Source organism: Acomys minous (genome assembly GCF_964271855.1).
Source record: "Acomys minous genome assembly, chromosome: 6".
In the NCBI taxonomy this organism is placed as follows: domain Eukaryota; kingdom Metazoa; phylum Chordata; class Mammalia; order Rodentia; family Muridae; genus Acomys; species Acomys minous.
Window position 1 is genome coordinate 110,216,311 of NC_140487.1, and position 20,000 is coordinate 110,236,310.

General features: G+C 53.4%; 2 protein-coding genes across 2 annotated transcripts in view; one reads left to right on the forward strand and one right to left on the reverse strand.

The window, feature by feature from the left end:
* The window catches only part of PAFAH2 (platelet activating factor acetylhydrolase 2), a 321,900-nt gene that overhangs the window by 197,696 nt on the left and 104,204 nt on the right, over positions 1–20,000 (forward strand). The gene's annotated exons all lie outside the window — the stretch shown is intronic.
* MAN1C1 (mannosidase alpha class 1C member 1) overlaps positions 1–20,000 on the reverse strand; it is a 145,759-nt gene that overhangs the window by 17,105 nt on the left and 108,654 nt on the right. The window contains exons 3-7 of the mRNA XM_084788300.1: positions 17,050–17,165; positions 14,892–14,972; positions 7,656–7,750; positions 2,963–3,080; positions 476–569 (exon numbers count right to left, since the gene is read on the reverse strand). Coding sequence (XP_084644426.1) covers positions 476–569; positions 2,963–3,080; positions 7,656–7,750; positions 14,892–14,972; positions 17,050–17,165 — 504 coding nt within the window. The remainder of the gene's footprint in view (positions 1–475; positions 570–2,962; positions 3,081–7,655; positions 7,751–14,891; positions 14,973–17,049; positions 17,166–20,000) is intronic.

Here is a 20,000-nt window from a genome sequence, read left to right on the forward strand (position 1 = left end):
CACCTTTAAGCCCAGCACTCTGGAGTCAAAGGCAGGCAGATTTTTGAGTTTGAGGCTAGCCTGGGCTAATTCTTTAAACAGAGAAAGCTAAAAAAGCCCAGGACTGATTCAAGTGAATTTAAGATATAGCAGTGAGTGATTTTTAAATTACTGCTTAGTTTGGCCCAACTAAAACTTTTGTCTAAATCAAAGCTGGGACTGGAAAGCCAGATCAAAGGCGCTAAGGGGTGGTCACAGGGCCATTTTCTGTAGCCACTTCCGAGTGATAGCTCTAAGTGGGACATTTCTGCGAGTCTGGGGATCACAGAGAAAGGTGCACAGGTGCTGCGAGAGATGGATGCCAGGAAGGCTGGCGTGTCCAGGCTGCTGAATCTAGGATCTGGTACCTGCCCCTGGCTCTCAGCCAGCACCTGCCTTGGCCTCAGGAAGCCCAAAGGGGAACCCCTGGATGAGGGGCAATGGCGCCAGTACTCACGCTGCACCCAGTTTCCGCTCACTGGGCTGAGGAAGTTGGGGTAGAGGCCGAAGGGCTTGTCAATCTCCCTGAGGACCTTGCGGATGTTTTTGACCTGCGAGAGACACCAGGCACAGTCATTTTCCTCAAGAAGCCCCTGATTCCCCACCCATGAGGAGGAACGAATAGTTCAGGTGCACACAGGGGTTAAAGCTTCTGGCTTGGGGGAAATGGTGGAAGAACCACAGGTTTTAGGTTCACAGAGCATGGTAGGATGTGGCAGGTACCACCTCTGTACACCTTGAGGAGTTTCCGAGAAGTGGCAGTAGCTGTTTTGTAAGCACTACATTTCCTTTTTCTTTTTTCTTCTTTCTTTCTTTCTTTCTTTCTTTCTTTCTTTCTTTCTTTCTTTTCAAGACAGGGCTTCTCTGTGTAGCCCTGGCTGTCCTAGACTCGCTTTGTAGACCAGGCTGGCCTTGAACTCACAGAGATCCACCTGCCTCTGCCTCCCAAGTGCTAGGATTAAAGGCGTGCGCCACCACGCCCAGCTCCTTTTTCTAAAGACAGGGTCTCATGTAGCTCAGGCTGACCTTGAACTCCTAACTTTCCCACCTCCACCCTGAGTGTGGAGCGGAGCGAGGGGGGGTTTGGGGGTGGTTTCCAGGTATGAGTGACCACACCCTATGTCTGAATGCTATGAATCAAACCCAGGGCTTGATGCGTGCATGCAGACACCACTGGGTTTGGAGTGCTTGTTGAGAGGTGCCATTGAGAACTTTTCCTAGATGTCTCTAGAACTGGATCCTGGGAGAGCAAGTCCCCAGGACCACACTGCCATCTGCTCACTGGCAGATGAACAGATACCACCGTGGGGCAGCTGGGAGGCTGAGCCATCAGCCTTCCTTTTCCTCCGAGGCACTCGGCTTTGTCTGATTGGAGCTCACGCCCCTTTAAGGCAACGGTGAGAGGGACAGGAAGATGCCCATGCCTAACTTGTCTCCCCCCCCCCCCCCCCCCCGTCCTGGTGGGCCCTTCCCCCCCTGCTGGGGGTGGGGTGGGATGCAGGCTAGATTAGCTCCCCTGTTGCTTGCAGGGTGCTGCTGTAAGGATTTGGGCCAATTTGTTGCCTGCTAATAATCACCTCTGCGGGAGGTGTGACGAGGGGGGGATGAAAATAGCTGAAGTGTGCAAATAAAGAGTGACAGGGGGACAGGGGGTCTGGAGGGGCAGCCAGCAGCCAGCTGTACTGATCTGCCCTGGGAAGCAGAGGCTGACCTAAGTTTCAGCTTTATCACTCACTAGCTGGCTGCCCTGGGCAGGTTACTTAGCCTCCCACCCTCTACTTTTCAGTTAGATGGGATCGGTCAGAACAAAAACAACCCCACCCCCAGGGCTACTGAGGCTTCAAACACGCCCGGCAAGGGCGTGGCAAAGGGTCGGGGTGCACTCTGTACTCTCGGGGTGGGGGTGGGGCCGGGGAGGCCCCTTTCCTGAGCTGCCCAGGACTTCCCAGAGGAGTCCTGCTGGAGGGCAGTGAGACGAGGAAGCTGGCTGGGCGAAGGAAAGGAAAGGCTGGCCACACGCGGGCGGGGAAGGGCGGGAGCGAGAGGCAGGTCCGAGGCACCAACAAGGGGATCGGAAAGCTTGTCCTGAGCACCCGGGGCCCTGGTGGATCCCACATCCAGGACACAGTGCTCTCAAACCCGATTTTACCGATATCGGGCCTCATGGGGCAAGAGAAGGACCGGAAGTTGCTTCCTCCTAGCTGCGCACGCGAGAATGTGTATGCCACGGCACAGACCCACCAGGTACAGGTGTGAAGCCACCTCGGAGGGAGAGTGGGAGAGATCCGGAAGGGGCCTGTGTACACTCTGCCTTCTTTTGCTTTTAAGATTAGATCTGAACCCAGACATTCCGGGGGAGGGGTGGGGGGGCGCTGCCCAGGGCTCTCCCTCCTGGAGAGCTGCCCGAGGCCAGGTACTGGCAACTATCAGGCCTGGACAGTGGCCTGGGTGCCCATTCCCAGCACCCATGTAGCCTCGGGCAGCCAAGAACAGCGAGGAGGAGCCACTCTGCCAGACTGCTGCCAGCACCAGCCAGCCAGGCACCGGGGAGGAAAAGGCAGGCAGCTCACACACACACACACACACACACACACACACACACACACACACACACACATGGAAGAGCTAAATGTCCCTGGAAAGGGTACCCGTGCACACCACCGCCTGTTCCTGCCAGTCTGAGGAGCCTGGCTCTCCAGATTTCCCAGCTCACAGAACTGCCACCAGCCCATGCGCCAGCACAAACCTCCCTGGCAGAGTTCTGGTGGCTTCTGTTCCCTTCCCTGCCACCTGGTATTGAGCACAGTCGGTTCTTCCACCAGTAACTGCTATGAGAGCAGTGGCCCCGGAATCTTGCAAACCCTGACTGCAGACGACCTGCCCCCCTGTCCCTCTGCTTGGGGGGGGGTGTCGGGTGGGGTGCCTGCCATAAGGGAAAACTCACCTTTTCGGCAAAGACCGGGTTGCCGGAGAGCTCAGTGAGGTGCAGGAACTCCAAGTGCAAGGATCCAAACTCAGCTAGGATGCTGCTGCTGCCTGCGGTGGCCCAGCCCCAGCTACCACTGAAAAGACATCAGCTGTGTCACCCTGCTGGCTCCTTGGCTCAGATCAGCACAGCTCAGCTAATCCTCCCTGGGCCTCGCTGTGGGGATGCCTCTGAGGCTGGTGAGGGCACGGGACTTGCTGAAGGTAGTCTGAACACATGTGTCAGCCTCTATAATGTTTGGGGCTTTGACACAGGGCTATGGTGAAATCCACAGGTGACAATGATGGCGTGGTCAGGAGCCCCAGAAGCCCCAGAGGACATTCAATGATCACCCCCAAACACACAGGCCTTTCTCTCTACCCAAGGCCATATAATAGTCTCAGAGTGGACACCTGGACCCAAGGAAGTGGGGCATTAGGTGTGAAAGAAGTAGGGCCCTCGTAGCCAAGGCTAGCCTCTCATGGGCATGTCGGCTGTGTGTCTCTGCCCTATGCTTGCAGGAGGGTCTGATGGCCACTTCAGGGTCCAGTGCTATAGGAAGGCAAGCCTCGGAGCCGGCACCTGTGTTAACCTCTCATGTTCCCTTCTAGGGATAAGAGGCTCAGATCCAGAGGCAGACACCACACACCAGAGTTAAGGGTCTGCGTAGCAGCTGGGCCCAACTTAAGCTGAGGCGAGTCAGCCCTGGTGGGGAGGCCCGCTGCCTGCATTACGCTGCCCTGTGAGGTGACGCTTTCCAGACCCTCCACCTGCCATACCCTGGAACCAGAAGGTGCAGGGTCCAGGGCTGGTCAGCTGGTAGCCTCAGGTAAGCCCCTGACTCCTGCGTGCCTCAGTTTCCATATCTGTATAACAGAATGACAACTGCCTCCTGCCCCTGCCTCCCTGCTTCAGGTTTTTGTGGTGACTAAGAAAGTAGAGGGGGCGGGGAGGGGGAGGAGCAAGGAGGGCTGTGAGCAAAAGGCTTCTTCTTGTGCCTCAGTTTCCACACACACATATCCCAGTTACTTTCAGGGGGAGAGGGATTCTGCAGAGAGTTAGTGTAAGATGGTTGGAGGGAGGACGAAGTGCAGCAGCCACCTCGCCTAGGCAGGTTGTAGGGTGTCTGGGTTGCCTTGTGGGGGGGGGCTCCTCTGCTTTCCCCGCCACCCAGAACCGGCGGTGTCCATCTGTCTCCCTCTGGAGACAACTTGGGAAAGCAGTGTGGGGTGAGGAGGTACCTGGTGCAGGCCCGAGACCTCGCTGAGCACTCTGGGCTCTGCTCTTGACCAGCAATGGGTCTTCCTGGAAAGCAGGGTGAGGTGAGCCCCAGCTCCTGGGAGCCATGGGAAGATGGTGACTTCCACCACTGCAGAGACTGCCACACGCCTTGTCCTGCCTCTGCTCCCCCCCCCCCCCTGTGCATTTCTAGGCTTGGGCTGGACAAGTTGCTGTCTATGGAGCCACTGGATCAGGTTGGACCCTCCAGGGAATGGTTCCATCTTGTACCAGAAGCTCACGGACATGGCTAACCCCAGTACTCAAAGGAGGAGACTGAGGTTGTCCAGGAAGTGACCAAAGCAGCAGGAAGCAGGATTCTAACCCAGGCCTTCTGGCCTCATATGCCCTGGAGGCAAGAGGTGTACCTGGAGACCTCATGCTCCCCAGAGGCAATAAAGGGACCTCTCCCAGGCTAAGGGAGCCTTCTTCCTCTAGCTGGGGAGCTCGGAGAGCTTCCTGAGAAATGAACCGATGCTTCCAAAGCTTAAAAGAAAGAATTCCCTTCTTCCCCTGTTTTTCCTTCCTTCCTTCCTTCCTTCCTTCTTTTTTTTTTTTTTGGACAGGGTTTCTCTGTCTCTGCCTTGGCTGTTCTGGACTCGCTTTGTAGACCAGGCTGGCCTCGAATTTATAGCAATCCACCTGCCTCTTGCCTCCTGAGTGCTGGGATTAAAGGCGTGTGCCACCACTGCCCGACTCTTTCCTTTCTTTATGTCTTTTTGTCTTTCTTTCTTCGTTTTAGACAGTGTCTCACTACATAGCCCTGGCTGTCCTGGAACTCACTCTGCAGACCAGACTGGCCTTGAACTCAGAGATCCCCCCCCCCTCCTCAGCTCCCGAGTGCTAGATTAAAGGGGCGTGCCACCCCACCTTCCTTGCCTCCAGTGAGGTTTTGTCCTCACTGTCTACCACATGGGTCTCTGTTTTCTCTCCTAGCCCCTCACAGTCACCAGCCCCAGAGAGTAGGGAGGGGGAGTGTGGGGCCCTTTGTCGCTCTCTGCCTGGCTACTGGCTTCCTCTATGTGCCAGACCCAGGTGCCCTTAGAAGCATCCCACGGTTTCCCTAGACCTCAGCTTCCTCCCCCCTTAAACCAGGGTGCTCGGCTTCGCAGAGCTATTGTGAGGCATCAATTACGCACGTGACTGTCATTTTTATCAGTATGTAATTATGTATATGTAAGTGACAATAAACTTCTAATAGGAGCCAGGTGGCTTCGGCGCCTTCTTTCACTTTCACCTTCAACTCCACCAGCAGACGCTGTGATCCTCATTTCATAGGCGGGAACGCTTAGGCTCAGAAAGGGGGAGACACTCTTTCAAGGTCACACAGCAAGTGGTAGAGCTGACTCCAGATCCTAAACCCACGTCCTAGATTCGCCCACAGCGAGCATCCTCTTGGGAAGGGGGCGGGGGTCCTCCGACCGGCTATGTGAGCCAATGGACCAAGAGGAAGATTTGCCCTCCTCAACTTTCTCATGCCAAGGGGGCCTCTCCATGGTGCCCTTCACTGCTGCCTGTGTATGGTATAACTGTTACGGCCAGACCTAAGTTCAAATCCTGCCTTTACTTGGTTGCTGTGTGACCTTGGGAATGTTATCGCACTTCAACAAGCTTCATTTTCTTTCCTGGTGGCTGGAAAAGAAAGTTCTCTGTCATGTACTCACTGGGTGCCTGACCCACTGTGTGCTCAGGAGCAGTTAACAAGCTGGGCTGTGGAGGCGCAGACCTTTAATCCTAGCACTCGAGAGGCAGAGGCAGGCAGATTATTATGAGTTCAAGGCCAGTCTGGGCTACAGAGAGAGTTCCAGGATAGAGAAACCCTGTCTGGAAAAACGAAACATTAAAAAAAAAAAGCCAGCTTGAATGTCTGAGCCCTTACTAGTGGCACAGGCAGTAGCAGAATGTTTTGTGTAGGGATGTGTGTGTGTGTGTGTGTGTGTGTGTGTGTGTGTGTGTGTGTGTGTGATAGACTGATTCAGTCAGAAGTCCCCGGATTGGCCACAATCATTGCCTTAGGTAGCCAGTAGTCTCTGCAGGCCACACAGCTGCCCTTGCCTCTCCTGCCTCCTCTGCAGAGGTGAGCACCTATCTCCACACTGGGCAGTGCTGTTCACCCAGCCCTCCAGCTGCCCGGAACCAGGCCCTGCTGGGACAAACACTACAGAGACAGCATAGAGGGTCCAGCCCTCTGCCAGGTCATCTCTGAAGACCGTTCTCTGTAGCACACGGCTGCTGCATCCTTGCTACCCTCCCATTTTTAGCAGCCGCTTCTTTCCCAGAATATGAGAGGGAGCAATGCCAGGAAGTCCACACGTGCAGCATCTCTCAATGGCAAGCAAGGAGCCTAAAAATATCCATGCCTGTGCCAGGAATCCTAGGGTCTGTGTAGGACCAGGCTCCATTGGGGGGCCACAGGTAAGACACGGGGCTGGACTACAGCAGCGGGAGGGGCACTGAGGGTTGTGCCCAGACCCAAGGTGAGGGTGTGGGTCGCTTCTGTCTTCATTCTTAGGATCAATGTATTGGATAAACACTTTGAGGCCAGGCGTGTGTGTGTGTGTGTGTGTGTGTGTGTGTGTGTGTGTGTGTGTGTGTGTGTGTGAGAGAGATATCTCTGCCTAGAAGGACAACTTCTGTTAGCTCTCACGGATGTCCTGGCCTCTGTGATGTTTTAGTGAGGACACTGGGAAGGCTTCCCACAGGGGCAGGTAAAAGAGGACCTGGTTTGGGGAGCACAGAGAACAAAGTTACAAAGGCCACAGAGCATCAAAGGAGGTTGGGGGGAGGGGCCAGCAGGGGCTGGGTGGACTCCCATCCCAGGCACCTGGCTAGTACTCTTGTGAGGTGCCCCAGATTGGAGCTCAGGCAGGAGAGGGAGCACGGACTAGCTCTGCCTTTCTCCCAGCTCAAGTATATCACACGTGGCTCTTAGAGCTGCAGGTGTTTTGAGACCTTCTGTGTCTCCTGCACATAGACCAGACCAGGGCTAGGGTCCTATACAGCAGGACTGCCCTCCTGGACAGGGCCAACGCCCAGAGCCTCTCCAGCCTCCTTGGGTCCTGGCTCACTGGGGAGAATGCTCTGCCCACAGGTTGCTGAGCCCTGCCTCAGGAGGGAGGGAGCTGGGGCCAACTTTGGAGGCTATTCGCAGAGGAACAAATGTCCCTCCCATCCTGGGAAGGTCAGGCCTGGTTGGTCCAAACCCCTGAAACCTACACTAGGCAACCAATCAACGCCTGTTCTTAGCGCAGGTCTGTTCTCAACATGCACACCGTGCCTCCTGCCTCAGCTGCCAGCCACATCTGTAAAACAAAACTGACTCCCTCTGACGGACTCCCACTCCCGCAACTGGGGGGTGGAGCGCAGTCACCAGTTCATGAGGGGGTCAGCTCACCTTTTGAAGTTCACAACGCCCTTGGGGATTCCCGTGGGGGTGTTGAAGGCCGGCAGCAGTTTCTCACCCAACTTGATGGCCTTTACTCGGAACACCTGTCAAGAAAGGTCAGAGGGCATTGAGTCTGAATTGAGTGGAGGGGTCAGGGAACCCTGAGCTGCCATCAAGGATGGGGATGCCCCCCCCCACAGAAGAGGTACCACTCAGGTGTTGCAATCAGATGGCCATTATGGAAGGCCAGCCCCCCACCCCACCCCCAAGATTACTGGCCTTGGGACCTTAGGCCAGGTATTTCTTTCTGAGCATCAATTTTGGTGTTCATAAAATGCCAGTGTTGTTCCTGACGAGGGACTGACTTTGTGATCAGGTGACCTTGGGAAGAGGAGGGGAACACACCAGTGTCACCTCCAAGTCCAGAGGCCGATCCCACCGAGAAGGGTGGGCTGCCTTCATGGAACTATGGGATGTCGCAGCTGGATGGACCTGGAGCATCCCCAAAGGTCTATGCGTTGAAGGCTTGATCCCTGGAACATGGCAGAACATTTAAAATGGAGGGGAAAGGAGTTAGGTCCTGGGTGGTGGGGGTATTGGGACCCCCAGCCCTTCCTCCTGCCATGATGCCCTGGACCACTATGGGGCAAAGCATCAGTCAAGTAAGGAGGTCTGAGACAAGGCCAGGGAAACAGGGAGCCCAGGGGAACAACTACTTCTTCTTCTTCTTCTTCTTCTTCCTTCTTCTTCTTCTTCTTCTTCTTCTTCTTCTTCTTCTTCTTCTTCTTCTTCTTCTTCTTCTTCTTCTTCTTTGGCTTTTTGAGACAGGGTTTCTCTGTGTAGCCTTGGCTGTCCTGGACTCGCTTTGTAGACCAGGCTGGCCTCGAACTCACAGCGATCCGCCTGCCTCTGCCTCCCGAGTGCTGGGATTAAAGGCATGCGCCACCACACCCGGCTTTCTTCTTTTAAATTGACTGTCTCGGCATTTTGCTCTACAGAGGACTGCTGACTAATGTGGTAACCGTGAGGGGAATAAACATCTATCTAGACAGAGCGAGTACAGCACTGGGCTAGGAGCCCAGACCGTACAATCCTCCAGGTTCAGGAAACTTTAACCTCCTGGGTGACAGCTTCCCCAAAGAGATGGCAAGAAAAAGGCCTTTCTTTGGTAGTCTGAGGCCACTCGGACTATTTCCAGTTTACAGAAAGGGAATTTAGCACAGGGTAATGAGGTCCCAGCTCAGGGCCCCCACGTGAGACTCTGAGCCCTTTAAAGTGTTCCTCTGAAATGCCACATTAACTCAGAAGGACGTGGGACCTCCTGACTCAGCAGCGTTTCTCATGACCAGTTTCTCTGAAAGGGCCAGCGAGATGACTCAGTTCACGAAGGGGCTTGCTGCCAAGCTTAAGGACCTGGGTTCGATCCCCGAGCCCCACATGATGGAAGGGGTGAGCCCACTCTCAGAAATTGTCCTCTGATCTCCACATGTATACTTCAACACATGTGAGTATGCACACACCTTCACAAAACAAATGAACAAATGAAAAAAAAAAAAAAAACCCAACCAACCTTAAACAAACCAACCCAATTTATCTTAGGACATAAATAATAGAGAGTGTTGTGAAAGATTTTATATTATAGCTGTTTATTCCAGCATTGCCTAAAATAGACTGTGGTGAATCGAGTGACAGGGAAGTGGCTCAGCTCTGCCTTCCATGCGATGCAATGACGCGCAGCCACTAAAATGATATAGGAGAAGAATAATTAGGAGCAGAGGACGTAGATACCTTTGAACCTAGGAAAATATTTCAAAATAATGTAACTGGGTCTAAAATTTATTTACATATGAATGCGTGAAAAAAGAAGAAGAAAATACTTCAAAACATTAATAATGTTCTCTTAGAGGGGCTAGCCCATAGATGTTATTTATTTCCCTTTGGTTTATCTGTGCTTTTTGTGGAATTATTTTTATTTTCTGAAACAAAAGGGCTCACTGTACTGCCCAAGTTGCTTTTGAATGCCTTCACTTCAGCAATCCTTCCATCTCAGCAGTAAGGCCTGCACATACTCTGCAAGCCTGAGGACCTGAGCTCAGATCCCCAGCACCCACATAAAAAGGTGGGTGTGGCTGTGGTTTCTGGAACCCCAGCACTGGCCAGAACAGAAATAGGCCCTGCTCCTTGGCTGGGTGACCTAGCCTAAATGGCTAGCTTCCAGGTCAGTAAGAGGCATCCTGCTCTGGCCTCCCAGTTCGTGTATACAACTACCCACCCACATGCATGTATGCATGAGCAACATCTCACACACACACACACACACACACACGTGCACACCCACACCATACCACGTGTGCACACACACATGCACACACACACCACACACACATGCATGCACACAAACACACACCACACACACATGCATGCACACAAACACACACCACACGCACGCACGCACGCACGCACGCACGCACGCACGCACGCACGCACACTCCACACAACAGGCCTATAACACAGTTGGACTCCATATTCAACAAACTGTAGACTGAAGACACACTTTTAAGAAAAGGTGCCCATCATGGTGTCCACTTGTAACCCTGACGCTGAGAACAGAGAAACATTTCAAGCCAGGAGTTCAAAGCCAGCGTGGGCCACACCCTGGAGAGAGGGGTAACATCTGTATTGAGCATGCGTAGGGATTCTTCTTCCTAAAGAATCGGACAGCACACGGGCTCTGCTGGTGGGCATCCTAAGGACCCCGTGAGGATGGACGAGGGCTCTCTGCAAATAGCACGCTATTTCAGGTGAGGGCTTGACCGCTCCTGGAATCTGAGATCCACGGGGCCCGATCACCATGGATACTCAGAGAGGATCGCAGATGCCATTCTAAGACCTGAGATGCAAGTCCCCACTCTGTCGCTCGGCTGACTCAGTTTCCTGACCTTCCGAACAAAGCCATCAGCAACAAAAACCCTGCTGGGTGATGGGGTAAGGGATGCGGCTCATGGACCAGGTCCTTGGGGCCCAGGTCTCATCCCTCTACCACAGAATATAAAGCAAACAAGCAACAAAAGTCCCATGAGGCAGCCGTTGGGGGCTTTTGAGGGTACATGGCCTTGCCAGGGAAGAAGAAAGGGGGTGACAGGGCTGGCTACATGGTCAGACAAGAGGGTGCTGTGCAGAGCCTGCCAGTGAGTCCTGAAAGCAGAGCCCAGGGAGCTGGTCTAGAACCCCAAGGCACCTACCTATCTATCACCTGGAGGTGCAGGGTCCACTGCAGTGCTTGGCCAGGCTGGGAAGCTACTGGCCTAGTGACAGAAGGGGCTTGCAAGACCCTTGACCTTGTGCAGGCTTTGGAGCTCTGCCCACCTCGGAGGCTGTTGGCGGTGAATGGAACCCACCCAGATATGAGGCCCAGGCAGCTGCATGGCTGCCTGAGACTCTGAGGAGGCTGAGCTAGCCGACGGGATCGCGTTTCCTCTCTGCCAGAGTACCATGCCCCTCCTGTGCACGCTTCTTAAGAGACCTTGACGACGTCAGCTGTCAAAGAAGGTCCCAGTGGTGCTGAGGAGGGACTAGGCATGTGTGTGCTGGAGGTGACGGAAGGACATGGGTCCACTCTGACATCTTGGAGGGGAGCAAGGGAGAGGGGCCGTGTCTGCAGAGCTTCAGTCTCCGCAACACCCCATGAAGGAGGTCCTGACTAAGGCCGACCCAGCACACATCCTCCCACGTCGCAGTGTGACCTTTGCTGAGCCCTGCACTGTCTCTGAGCCTTGGTTTTTCCCCCATCTGCACAGGAAGAAGGATGGAGTGTGCTGTGGAAGCTTCACGGAGTTCTTGTAGAAATTGCAAAGGAGGACGCTTACATGTGAGCATGCTTCTAAACCCGTGACGTGCCATCCCAGCATCCCCAGGAACAACTGTGATCATGCCTGCCATCTTTTTTTTTTTTAAAGATTTATTTATTTATTATATACACAGTGTTTTTGTCTGCATGTATGTCTGTGTGCCAGAAGAGGGCACCAGATCCCATTATAGATGGTTGTGAGCCACCATGTATTTGCTGGGAATTGAACTCAGGACCTTTAGAAGAGCAGGTGGCGCTCTTAACCACTGAGCCATCTCTCCAGCCCACCCTGCCATCTTAAAAAAAAAAACCAATTTATTATTTTATGTCTAAGGGTGTTTAGCTGGCATGTATGTATGTATGTCTGTGCGCCATATATGTGTAGGGCTCATGAGAGCCAGAAGAGGGCATCAGATCCCCTGGGGTTGGAGTTATAGCGGTTTGAGAGCCGCCGTGTGGGTGCTTGGAATTGAACCCAGGTCCTCTGCAAGAGCATCTGTTGCTATTAACGCCGAGCCATCTCTCTAGCCTCACGCCGGCCAGTCATCTTGTTGGGAGTCAAGTGTCAGCAAGAGCGACCAACCAACAGGGTTCTCTTCTGCCACTTCCGCTGAAGCAAAGAAAGTGGTGGCCAGGGGATGTGGCACACACATCTGTGGGAAGTTAAGAAATAGGAAGCCCACAACGGGCAACCGCTGGGCGTGTGCAAGCTTAGTGTGACCGAGCCCTAGTAGCGAGCAGTGAGTGACCATGGAGACAGAGGCAGGGAGGTCAAAGGGCTGGAGCGAGCGCTAGCAAATCCCTCAGTGACTCAGGGCGGTAAGTCTATCTCATCGTCCTCGGTGGGTGACGCTCGCCTTGCACTCATGGGACATTCGTGGCTCCCACGGAGACATGCATAGAACTCACAACCTGGTAGTTAGAAAGTAACAGGCCTGGGATAGCAAGGACCATGGAGGTGTACTGTGTCTCTGGGCAGGGGCTGTACACAGACTTATAGCTCTTGATCCTCCCCTTGCGTCTCGTGAACTGTTTTCTTCTTCTTCTTCTTCTTCTTCTTCTTCTTCTTCTTCTTCTTCTTCTTCTTCTTCTTCTTCTTCTTCTTCCTCTTCCTCTTCCTCCTCCTCCTTGTTTGTTTTTTTAAAGATTTATTTATTATGTATACAACGTTCGGCCTGCGTGTATGACTGCCCACCAGATCTCATGATAGATGGTTGTGAGCCACTGTGTGGTTGCTGGGAATTGAACTCAGGACCTCTGGAAGAGCAGACAGTGCTCTTAACCTCTGAGCCATCTCTCCAGCCCGTGAACTGTTTTCTTCTTCTTCCCCCTCCTTCTCCTCTTCTTTTTCTCCTTCCTTCCTTCCTTCTTTCCTTCCTTCCTTCCTTCCTTCTCTTTTTTGGGACAGGGTTTCTCTGTGTAGCCCTGGCTGTCCTGGAACTCACTCTGTACACCAGGCTGGCCTCAAACTCAGAGATTCTCCTGCCTCTGCTGCCTCCCTGAGTGCTGGGATTAAAGGCGTGCGCCACCGCTGCCTGGCCGCGAGCTGTTTCCCAAGTTCCTGATGCTCCTCTGGTCCACAGCCCCTGCCAGGTGCACATCCTGAGGTCAAGTGAGCATTGCTCAGCGGGTTGAAGACTCAGAACTACAGCCTCGTCAGAGGAGGAGGGTTGGGTGGCTGCCACCCGGGAGCCAGTGGCTCCTTCCTGAGTGGCTGGTCCTCAAGCACCCCCTCCATCTTTCCCTGCATCCATCTCTCCAACCACAACAGCCAGGGGACGTTGAGCAGTAGCCTGTGAAGCATGTCAGTGACTTTGCCTTTATTCCCCGCCTCCCTCTTTCTGCCATCTTCTTGTCCTGGGGTTTTCAAATAATATTCAAGCTCTGGGTGGCTTGAAGCCGAGGGCTCCCACCGACAATTTTTTTCTGGACAAATTGGTACAAGCAGTAATCGCTGCTGAGGAGATTATGTTTGATGGAGAGTGGCCCGAAGCAACTCAAGAGATAGAGGCGGCTTGTTGCCTCTAAGCCCTCGACTTCAGCCGTGACAGCTGAGGGAGGAAGACTCTTCTGGACCACAGTGATGGAAGAGGCAGAAGTTCTCTGTGGCTTTCCTGTTTCATCTGCCCGGCTCTGCATTCCACGTGGCGGCAGAGCTGAGCAGTGCAGCCCTCTGGATCCCCATGAACGCTCTGACTGATGACCTATATTCTGGGGATGCTGCCAACCTGGCCACCCGATACTCAGCCTGTGCTATGACAGAGCTCACGAGGGGTGAAGGAAGGCTCCAGTTTCTCCCAAATCTCAGTATGATCCAGAATTCTCTGGCAGAGAGAAGGCACCCTTTGGAGGTGACAGCCCTGGACCAAACTCTCCCTCCTGTCTTATATCACAAGGGCTTTTGGCCTAAAGAGATATGACCGTCTTATGACTGAAAAGAAGGTGACAAGTGGGGACTTGTTTAAACCCACCTGTAGGTGACCCTGAGCACTTCCTGGCCCTCACAGCCTCACAGTTACAGGCTATGGTCAGCAGAGCAGCCCCACTGCCCCACTGCTCCCTTGAGAGTGGGTGCAGGCAAGTATCTGGCTGCAGTTCTGCCCAGGGTGGGAGGGCGGGAAAGGGTTGGCCATGAAGTGCGTGAAAACCTATGGGCTCCGAGGCTCAGCGTTTAAGAGCACTGGCCGCTCTTCCAGAGAACCCAGGTTCAATTCCTAACACGTGGAGACTCACTGCCAGCTGTAACTACAATTTCAGAGGATCCAACGCCTTCTTCTGGCTTCTGTAGGCACTAGACACATATATGGTACACATACACACACACACACACACACACACACACACACACACACACACACACACAGGCAAAACCCTCGCTCACATTATTTAAAAAAAAAAAGCCGGCATGGTGGCATACGCCTTTAATCTCAGCACTCAGGAGGCAGAGCAGGCAGATCGCTGTGAGTTCGAGGCCAGCCTGGTCTACAAAGCGAGTCCAGGATAGTCAAGGCTACACAGAGAGACCCTGTCTCAAAAAAAAAAAAAAAAAAAAAAAAAAGCCAATGGCCCAGAGAGTGAGAAGCAGGTATCTTGGCTTTGTGGGTCCTGAGAACTGACATCTTTGAATGGCAGGTTGCTGTGTGAGGGGTGGGGGGGTGGGGATGGGGGGGGTACGGGGGGGGGGAGGGTGGCATGTGTGCAGGTTTTTGCATGGTTCTATCTTCACAGAACTCATCACCTGCTCTGGTAGGCAAGTGAGCTCACCCAGGCCATAGCTCTGAGCAATGTGGAAGACCACCTGCTCCCATGAAGCGGCTGGGAAGGAAGAGGCGGGGCTATTGTTTTTCCTAAGACCCGTCCAGCCTGGACAGCTCTCAGGCCTCAAGGGACCAACTTACCTCTTCTCCCGTCAGGTAGAAGGCCGAGAGCAGTCCTCCGATATATCGGATGTTCACTTCGAACAGAGATGCTTCTCCGCTCTGCAAGAAGGCAGGGAGGGGACAGCAAGGACCGTGTGTGAGCTCCCAGAGCCAGTCAGGTTCTGGATGCGGGCCACACTGCTCCCCTCAACACACACCTGTGTCCTGCTCTGGGGACCAGGCTCAGTTTTCACAGCAGAGGTCAAGAGGGGCCAGCACCTGCCTGGCAATGGCTACTGTGCATTTAAGTGTTCCAAATCAACACCAGCTTTGGCTCCCTTCCCCAGCCTTGCCGGAGGCCATGGAAGCAGTTACGCTTGGCTGTACTCCAAGGAGCCTAGGACCTGGGCCGAGCTGCGGGAGAAGCCTAGCCCAGGGAGAGGCAAAGCCTTCTGTCTCTCTCTCTCTCTCTCTCTCTCTCTCTCTCTCTCTCTCTCTCTCTCTCTCTCTCTCTCTTTTCTCTCCTGCCACACCCCCCTTCCTGAGAAGCTGCCCAGCCTTAGCGGGGAATGAGAGAGGCCTTTCCCTGGGCAGGCAGGGCTGAGCAGGAGGATGCAGGCAGATGCCTGTGTACGAGCCATTAGTCCCTGGGCCCATTCGCACTGCCCTTGTCCCTGACTGGACCAAGCAGGTGTGGAAGCACCATGCCAAGGGCAGGGTCTGGCTAAATTCCATGTACAGGGCTTTGTCTCTCTCTTCCCACTGGGTTTCCTACTGCCCAGAATGAGTCTGCCACTGCCACCTCCCAGCAGGCCTTCTCACAGGTGGTACAGTCAGCTGGTGGTTGGGGGACCTCACACAGGTACCTATTGTCACCTCCTTTGCCCCAGCTGCTCCCCTTGGCAGCTTTCTGCATCGTGTTTTACTTTTTTATTTTTATTTTTATTTTTATTTTTTGTAATGCTGGGGGTTTAACTAAGGGTCTAGGCAAATGGGTTATATCCCTAGCCTTCTTTTTTTCTTTATCATAAGACGGGGCCTCACTGATTGTCCAGGCTAGCCTTGAACTTGTGCTCCGGCTGCCTCAAGCATCCAGAGTAGCTGGGATTCCAGGACTGGACCACCAGTCTTGGCTCAGGCTTTCATTTATTGACAACAGCCTTTGTTGTCTGTTAATCTGGGAGGATTTTTTCCCACTAGCCAAGAGTCTGCAGATCTCATTTCCTTTCAGGCCTGGAACGCTCCATGACATCACCTCATCCTCTAGATGAAAAAGCTAAGGCTCGCCAGGTGTGGTGGCGCACTCCTTTAATCCCAGCACTCGGGAGACAGAGGCAGGCAGATTGCTGTGAGTTCGAGGCCAGCCTAGTCTACAAAGTGAGTCCAGGACAGTCAAGGCTAACACAGAGAAACCTTGTCTCGAAAAACAAAACAAAAAACAAAAACAAACAAACAAACAAAAAGCTATGGCTCAAAGAGGTGGCCCCGCCTTTCTTTTTTTCTGAAAATGCTCTAACCTGCTGAGGCCTGCCTGAGTGTCCACAGCTCCCTGGTCCCCTGAGCAGGCCCATCCTTTGCCTGGAGGAGCTGGGGAGGCCTTCCTAGAGGGACCAGGTAGGTCCCCGAAGATGCTCCTCTGCCGCTCTCCCACCAACAGACAAGGAGCAAAGGGCTCTCCACATTCCCCTGGCCTCACAGACACCAGAAGTTGCAGAGGCCTCAAGATGATTCTAGTAATTATAATGGTGATGAGGAGGCCACTTTGCCTTTGGTGTAGGTTTTATGGGGCTATAAAACACCCTCCACGGCCCTCTCCTTGGTCATCATCCCTGTCTCATAGCGAGGAGACGGAGGTTGGAAGAGGTGGGAAGCCTTTCTCAGCTCTGCGGTCCAGTTCTCAGCTCCCCTCCCCCACACCTCTTGCCTCTACTTCCCTTTCCTACCACTTGCTGAGCAACGTGGGGAGGGGAGGGATGGCCCTGGCTGTGTGCCGTTCCCCCACCCCCCGCAGCTTGCACCAGAGGACACCATCTGGGAGACATCCCCACGACAAGCTCGGTGATCAGTGAGGAGACTCAGCAGGGTCCAGACTGCAGCCCCGGGGCTCTAGACTGCTCTGTTGTACAGTCCCAGGCAAGAAGCCTGCTGTCTGTGAAGTGGGGGGCCGGCTCTCGCCTCCCCATGGCCTGTGACTCACCACGTTCAGGTGGAAGCTGTCTTGCACCCAGGCCTTGGCCTCCTGGAACTCCTCCTTCAGCTCCATGAGGTACAGGGTGTCAAGAGAATCGATGACAGTCGCGCCACTGAGGCCACCTGCAGGCACACAGAATTGCACGTGTGACCCGGGGACATTTTTATTCCTTCCATTCTCAGGTAGACAAGGTCACAGTTTCCCAGGATCCCCACAAGCCTGGGGAATCTCAAGGCACCAGCTAGGGTGACTCCAGCACCACCAGTGAAGGCTGGACCCATCATCCAGTCCCCTGATGGAGGCTGTGCTGGCCCCTTCCCAGACCAGGTCACTGTGTGGTCAGCAAGTCACTCAGTTCCAGGTGACACCACACTGACCAAGGTGGCACGCACAGCTCCCGGGGTGCCGCCAGTCCTGCGGCTCATTATCCTTCTTTCTGCTTTACCCTGTGGAAAACAGAGGTGCCCCCACACACACTTATGCGGGGAGACAGACACTGCAGGGCTGCGAACCCAGGGAAGATACCCAAATCTACCAAATCCTGCAGCACAGGCTAGAACATAGCACATGAACATCAAAAGGGCATCCATCCACACAGGTAAGGTAGACCAGCCTTTATGTGCTTGGAGGACAACCCTGGAACCTCTTTAAGTTAAAACAAAACAACAAAACAAAAACAGGCTGTGTGGCGCATGCCTGTAACTCAAGCACTTAGGAGGCAGAAGCAGGAGGCTCGCAGGAGCTCAGGGACACGTAGTGAGTTCCAAGGTTAGCCTGGGCCACTTAGTGAGTTGTGAGGCCAGACACTGTCTAGCAAATAAAAAGACTGGTATGGGTTAGCTCCTTTCACATTGTTGGTCAGTAGAGTCCTATAGGCTCCCCCAAATATTACAGGCTATTGCTATTGCTGTTGCTGTTGCTATTGGTTACCCTCTAGAATTGATGAAAAGATCCTATTGTTGAAGATTCCACATGCTCAAATCACAGAACATGCTGGAATCAAGCTGGCACTAACTTGGAAGCCTCCTACCTACTGGCTAGCCTTCACGGTGCTTGGAGGCACTACGCATGCTATCAGAGGAGCAAAGCAAGGACCAATCTTACCCAACTCTGAACACTGTGTCTATAGTAACAACTGACCTGGTAACACAGTCTCTACTGGTGCAACAGTGGCACTAATGTAATGGAAGTAACCAACCACTTCCTGATTGGATTTGAATCCTGCAGCACAAGACTGAATTCATGCCTGGTACTAGTCACTGGGCCAAAAACCTGTGGCTGGCTCGGTCATAAGGCCTACGGGAGAACCTAGCATTATTTCTTTGTTAAGTGGACATACCCAACTGCCTCCTAAGTACATATCTTTGTACTCATAGATTAGCACATCTCACAAGCCTCATCAGAGGCTTTTTTTTTTTTCAGATGGCGAGGAATACCGAGAGCCACAACTGACCAACATGCAGAGAATAAAAGACTATGGAGTATTCATCTCTAAATCTGTATCTCTCACCCAAGGCTCAGGGATCATTCGGAAAGAAGAGGTAGAAAAACTGTAAGAGCCAGAGAGAGCAGATGTCTGCAGCAAAACACTATTTGCCAGACATTGTTGGGGCTGCTGCACACTCGAACTCCCCGTGGCTGGGACAGCGTGCACAAGAGCAAGCCAGGCACAACCCAGCATGAAGGCCCACCTGTAGTCAAGGAGCCCTTGGCAACTGACAGCTGCTGGTGGAGGACAGCCAGCTCTCTTCAGGGATGCTGCCCCCACCCCAGGCTCTGTATTTGAACTTCCGGTCCCTTGTTGGTGGCGCCGTTTATGAGGGAGGTTATGGGACCTCAGAAGGCACACACAACCTTGCTAAAGGAAGTGAATCGCCAGAGGTGGGCTTTCAGGGTTTGCAGCCTTGTTCTCACTCTCAGCTTCCTGTATGCAGCTGAAATGTGATCTGTCGCCTTCCTTCCCGTTCCGGCCGCTTGCCGCGGCGCCTCCTGGGCCATTATGGACTCTATATGGTTCCCTATGGAACCATAACCTCAGATAAACTCTTCCTTCCATATATGTTAGGTTTGGTTGTGTTGTTTTGTCACGGCAGCAGAAAAGAAACTCATACACGGCACATGTTCCAGAAGACGGACGGCCCGACACCCAGGTAAGTGCAGGCAGCACTGAATGGACTCAGCTTTTTTTTTTTTTTTTAAGAGTACATGAAAGTTGGGGAGGAAGAGTGGTGAAGACAGGGGAGCAACTGGAGGGGAGAGGGAGAGGAGGGGTGTGACCGAACATTATAGGCATGTATGAAATTCCCAAACAATTAAAAAGCAAAAACCGAACAGCTGGCGGAGATGGCTCAGTCAGGGAAGTGGTTGGCCGCTATGCCGGCAATGCCAGTGCTGGGAAAGCAGAGACTGGCTGGCCCAGCCTCGTTGGCGAGTCCCAGGTCCGTAAATCCCTGTGTCATAAAAGCAAAGGAGACAGCACTTGAAGAGCAACAGCCGAGGCGGTCCTACGTGCTCTACATACATGTACACACGTGCACATATACCCTCCCTCACATACAAAGCCAACAAGACCAAACAAATTTCTAAAAGCAAAGCGAAGAAAGTGGGGGTGGGATGGGGGGAGGGGCTCTAGGGTCCAAGCTGGAGGCTGTGGGGCTCAGGGGTTATCTCTGGGGGCTGGAGGGAGTGCTGCTTATTCCTGCTGGGTTGTTTTTATCGCTAGAGATTTATTTCCATTAAAAAGGGAAAAGAAGAAGAAGAAGAAGAAACGGTTTAGACAAAGAAGCCAAACAAATGTGCAACCCCAGAATTCTCATGTTCCCTCTTATTTTAGGGCAGCGAGTTCACAAAGAGCTACCTGCTTGCCCCCGCCACCCTGATGCTGGCTCTGGGAGGAAATACTGAAATAACTTGTCCCCACTGTCCTCAGGGCGAGGGAGGCAGGAGAGGGCTGAGGA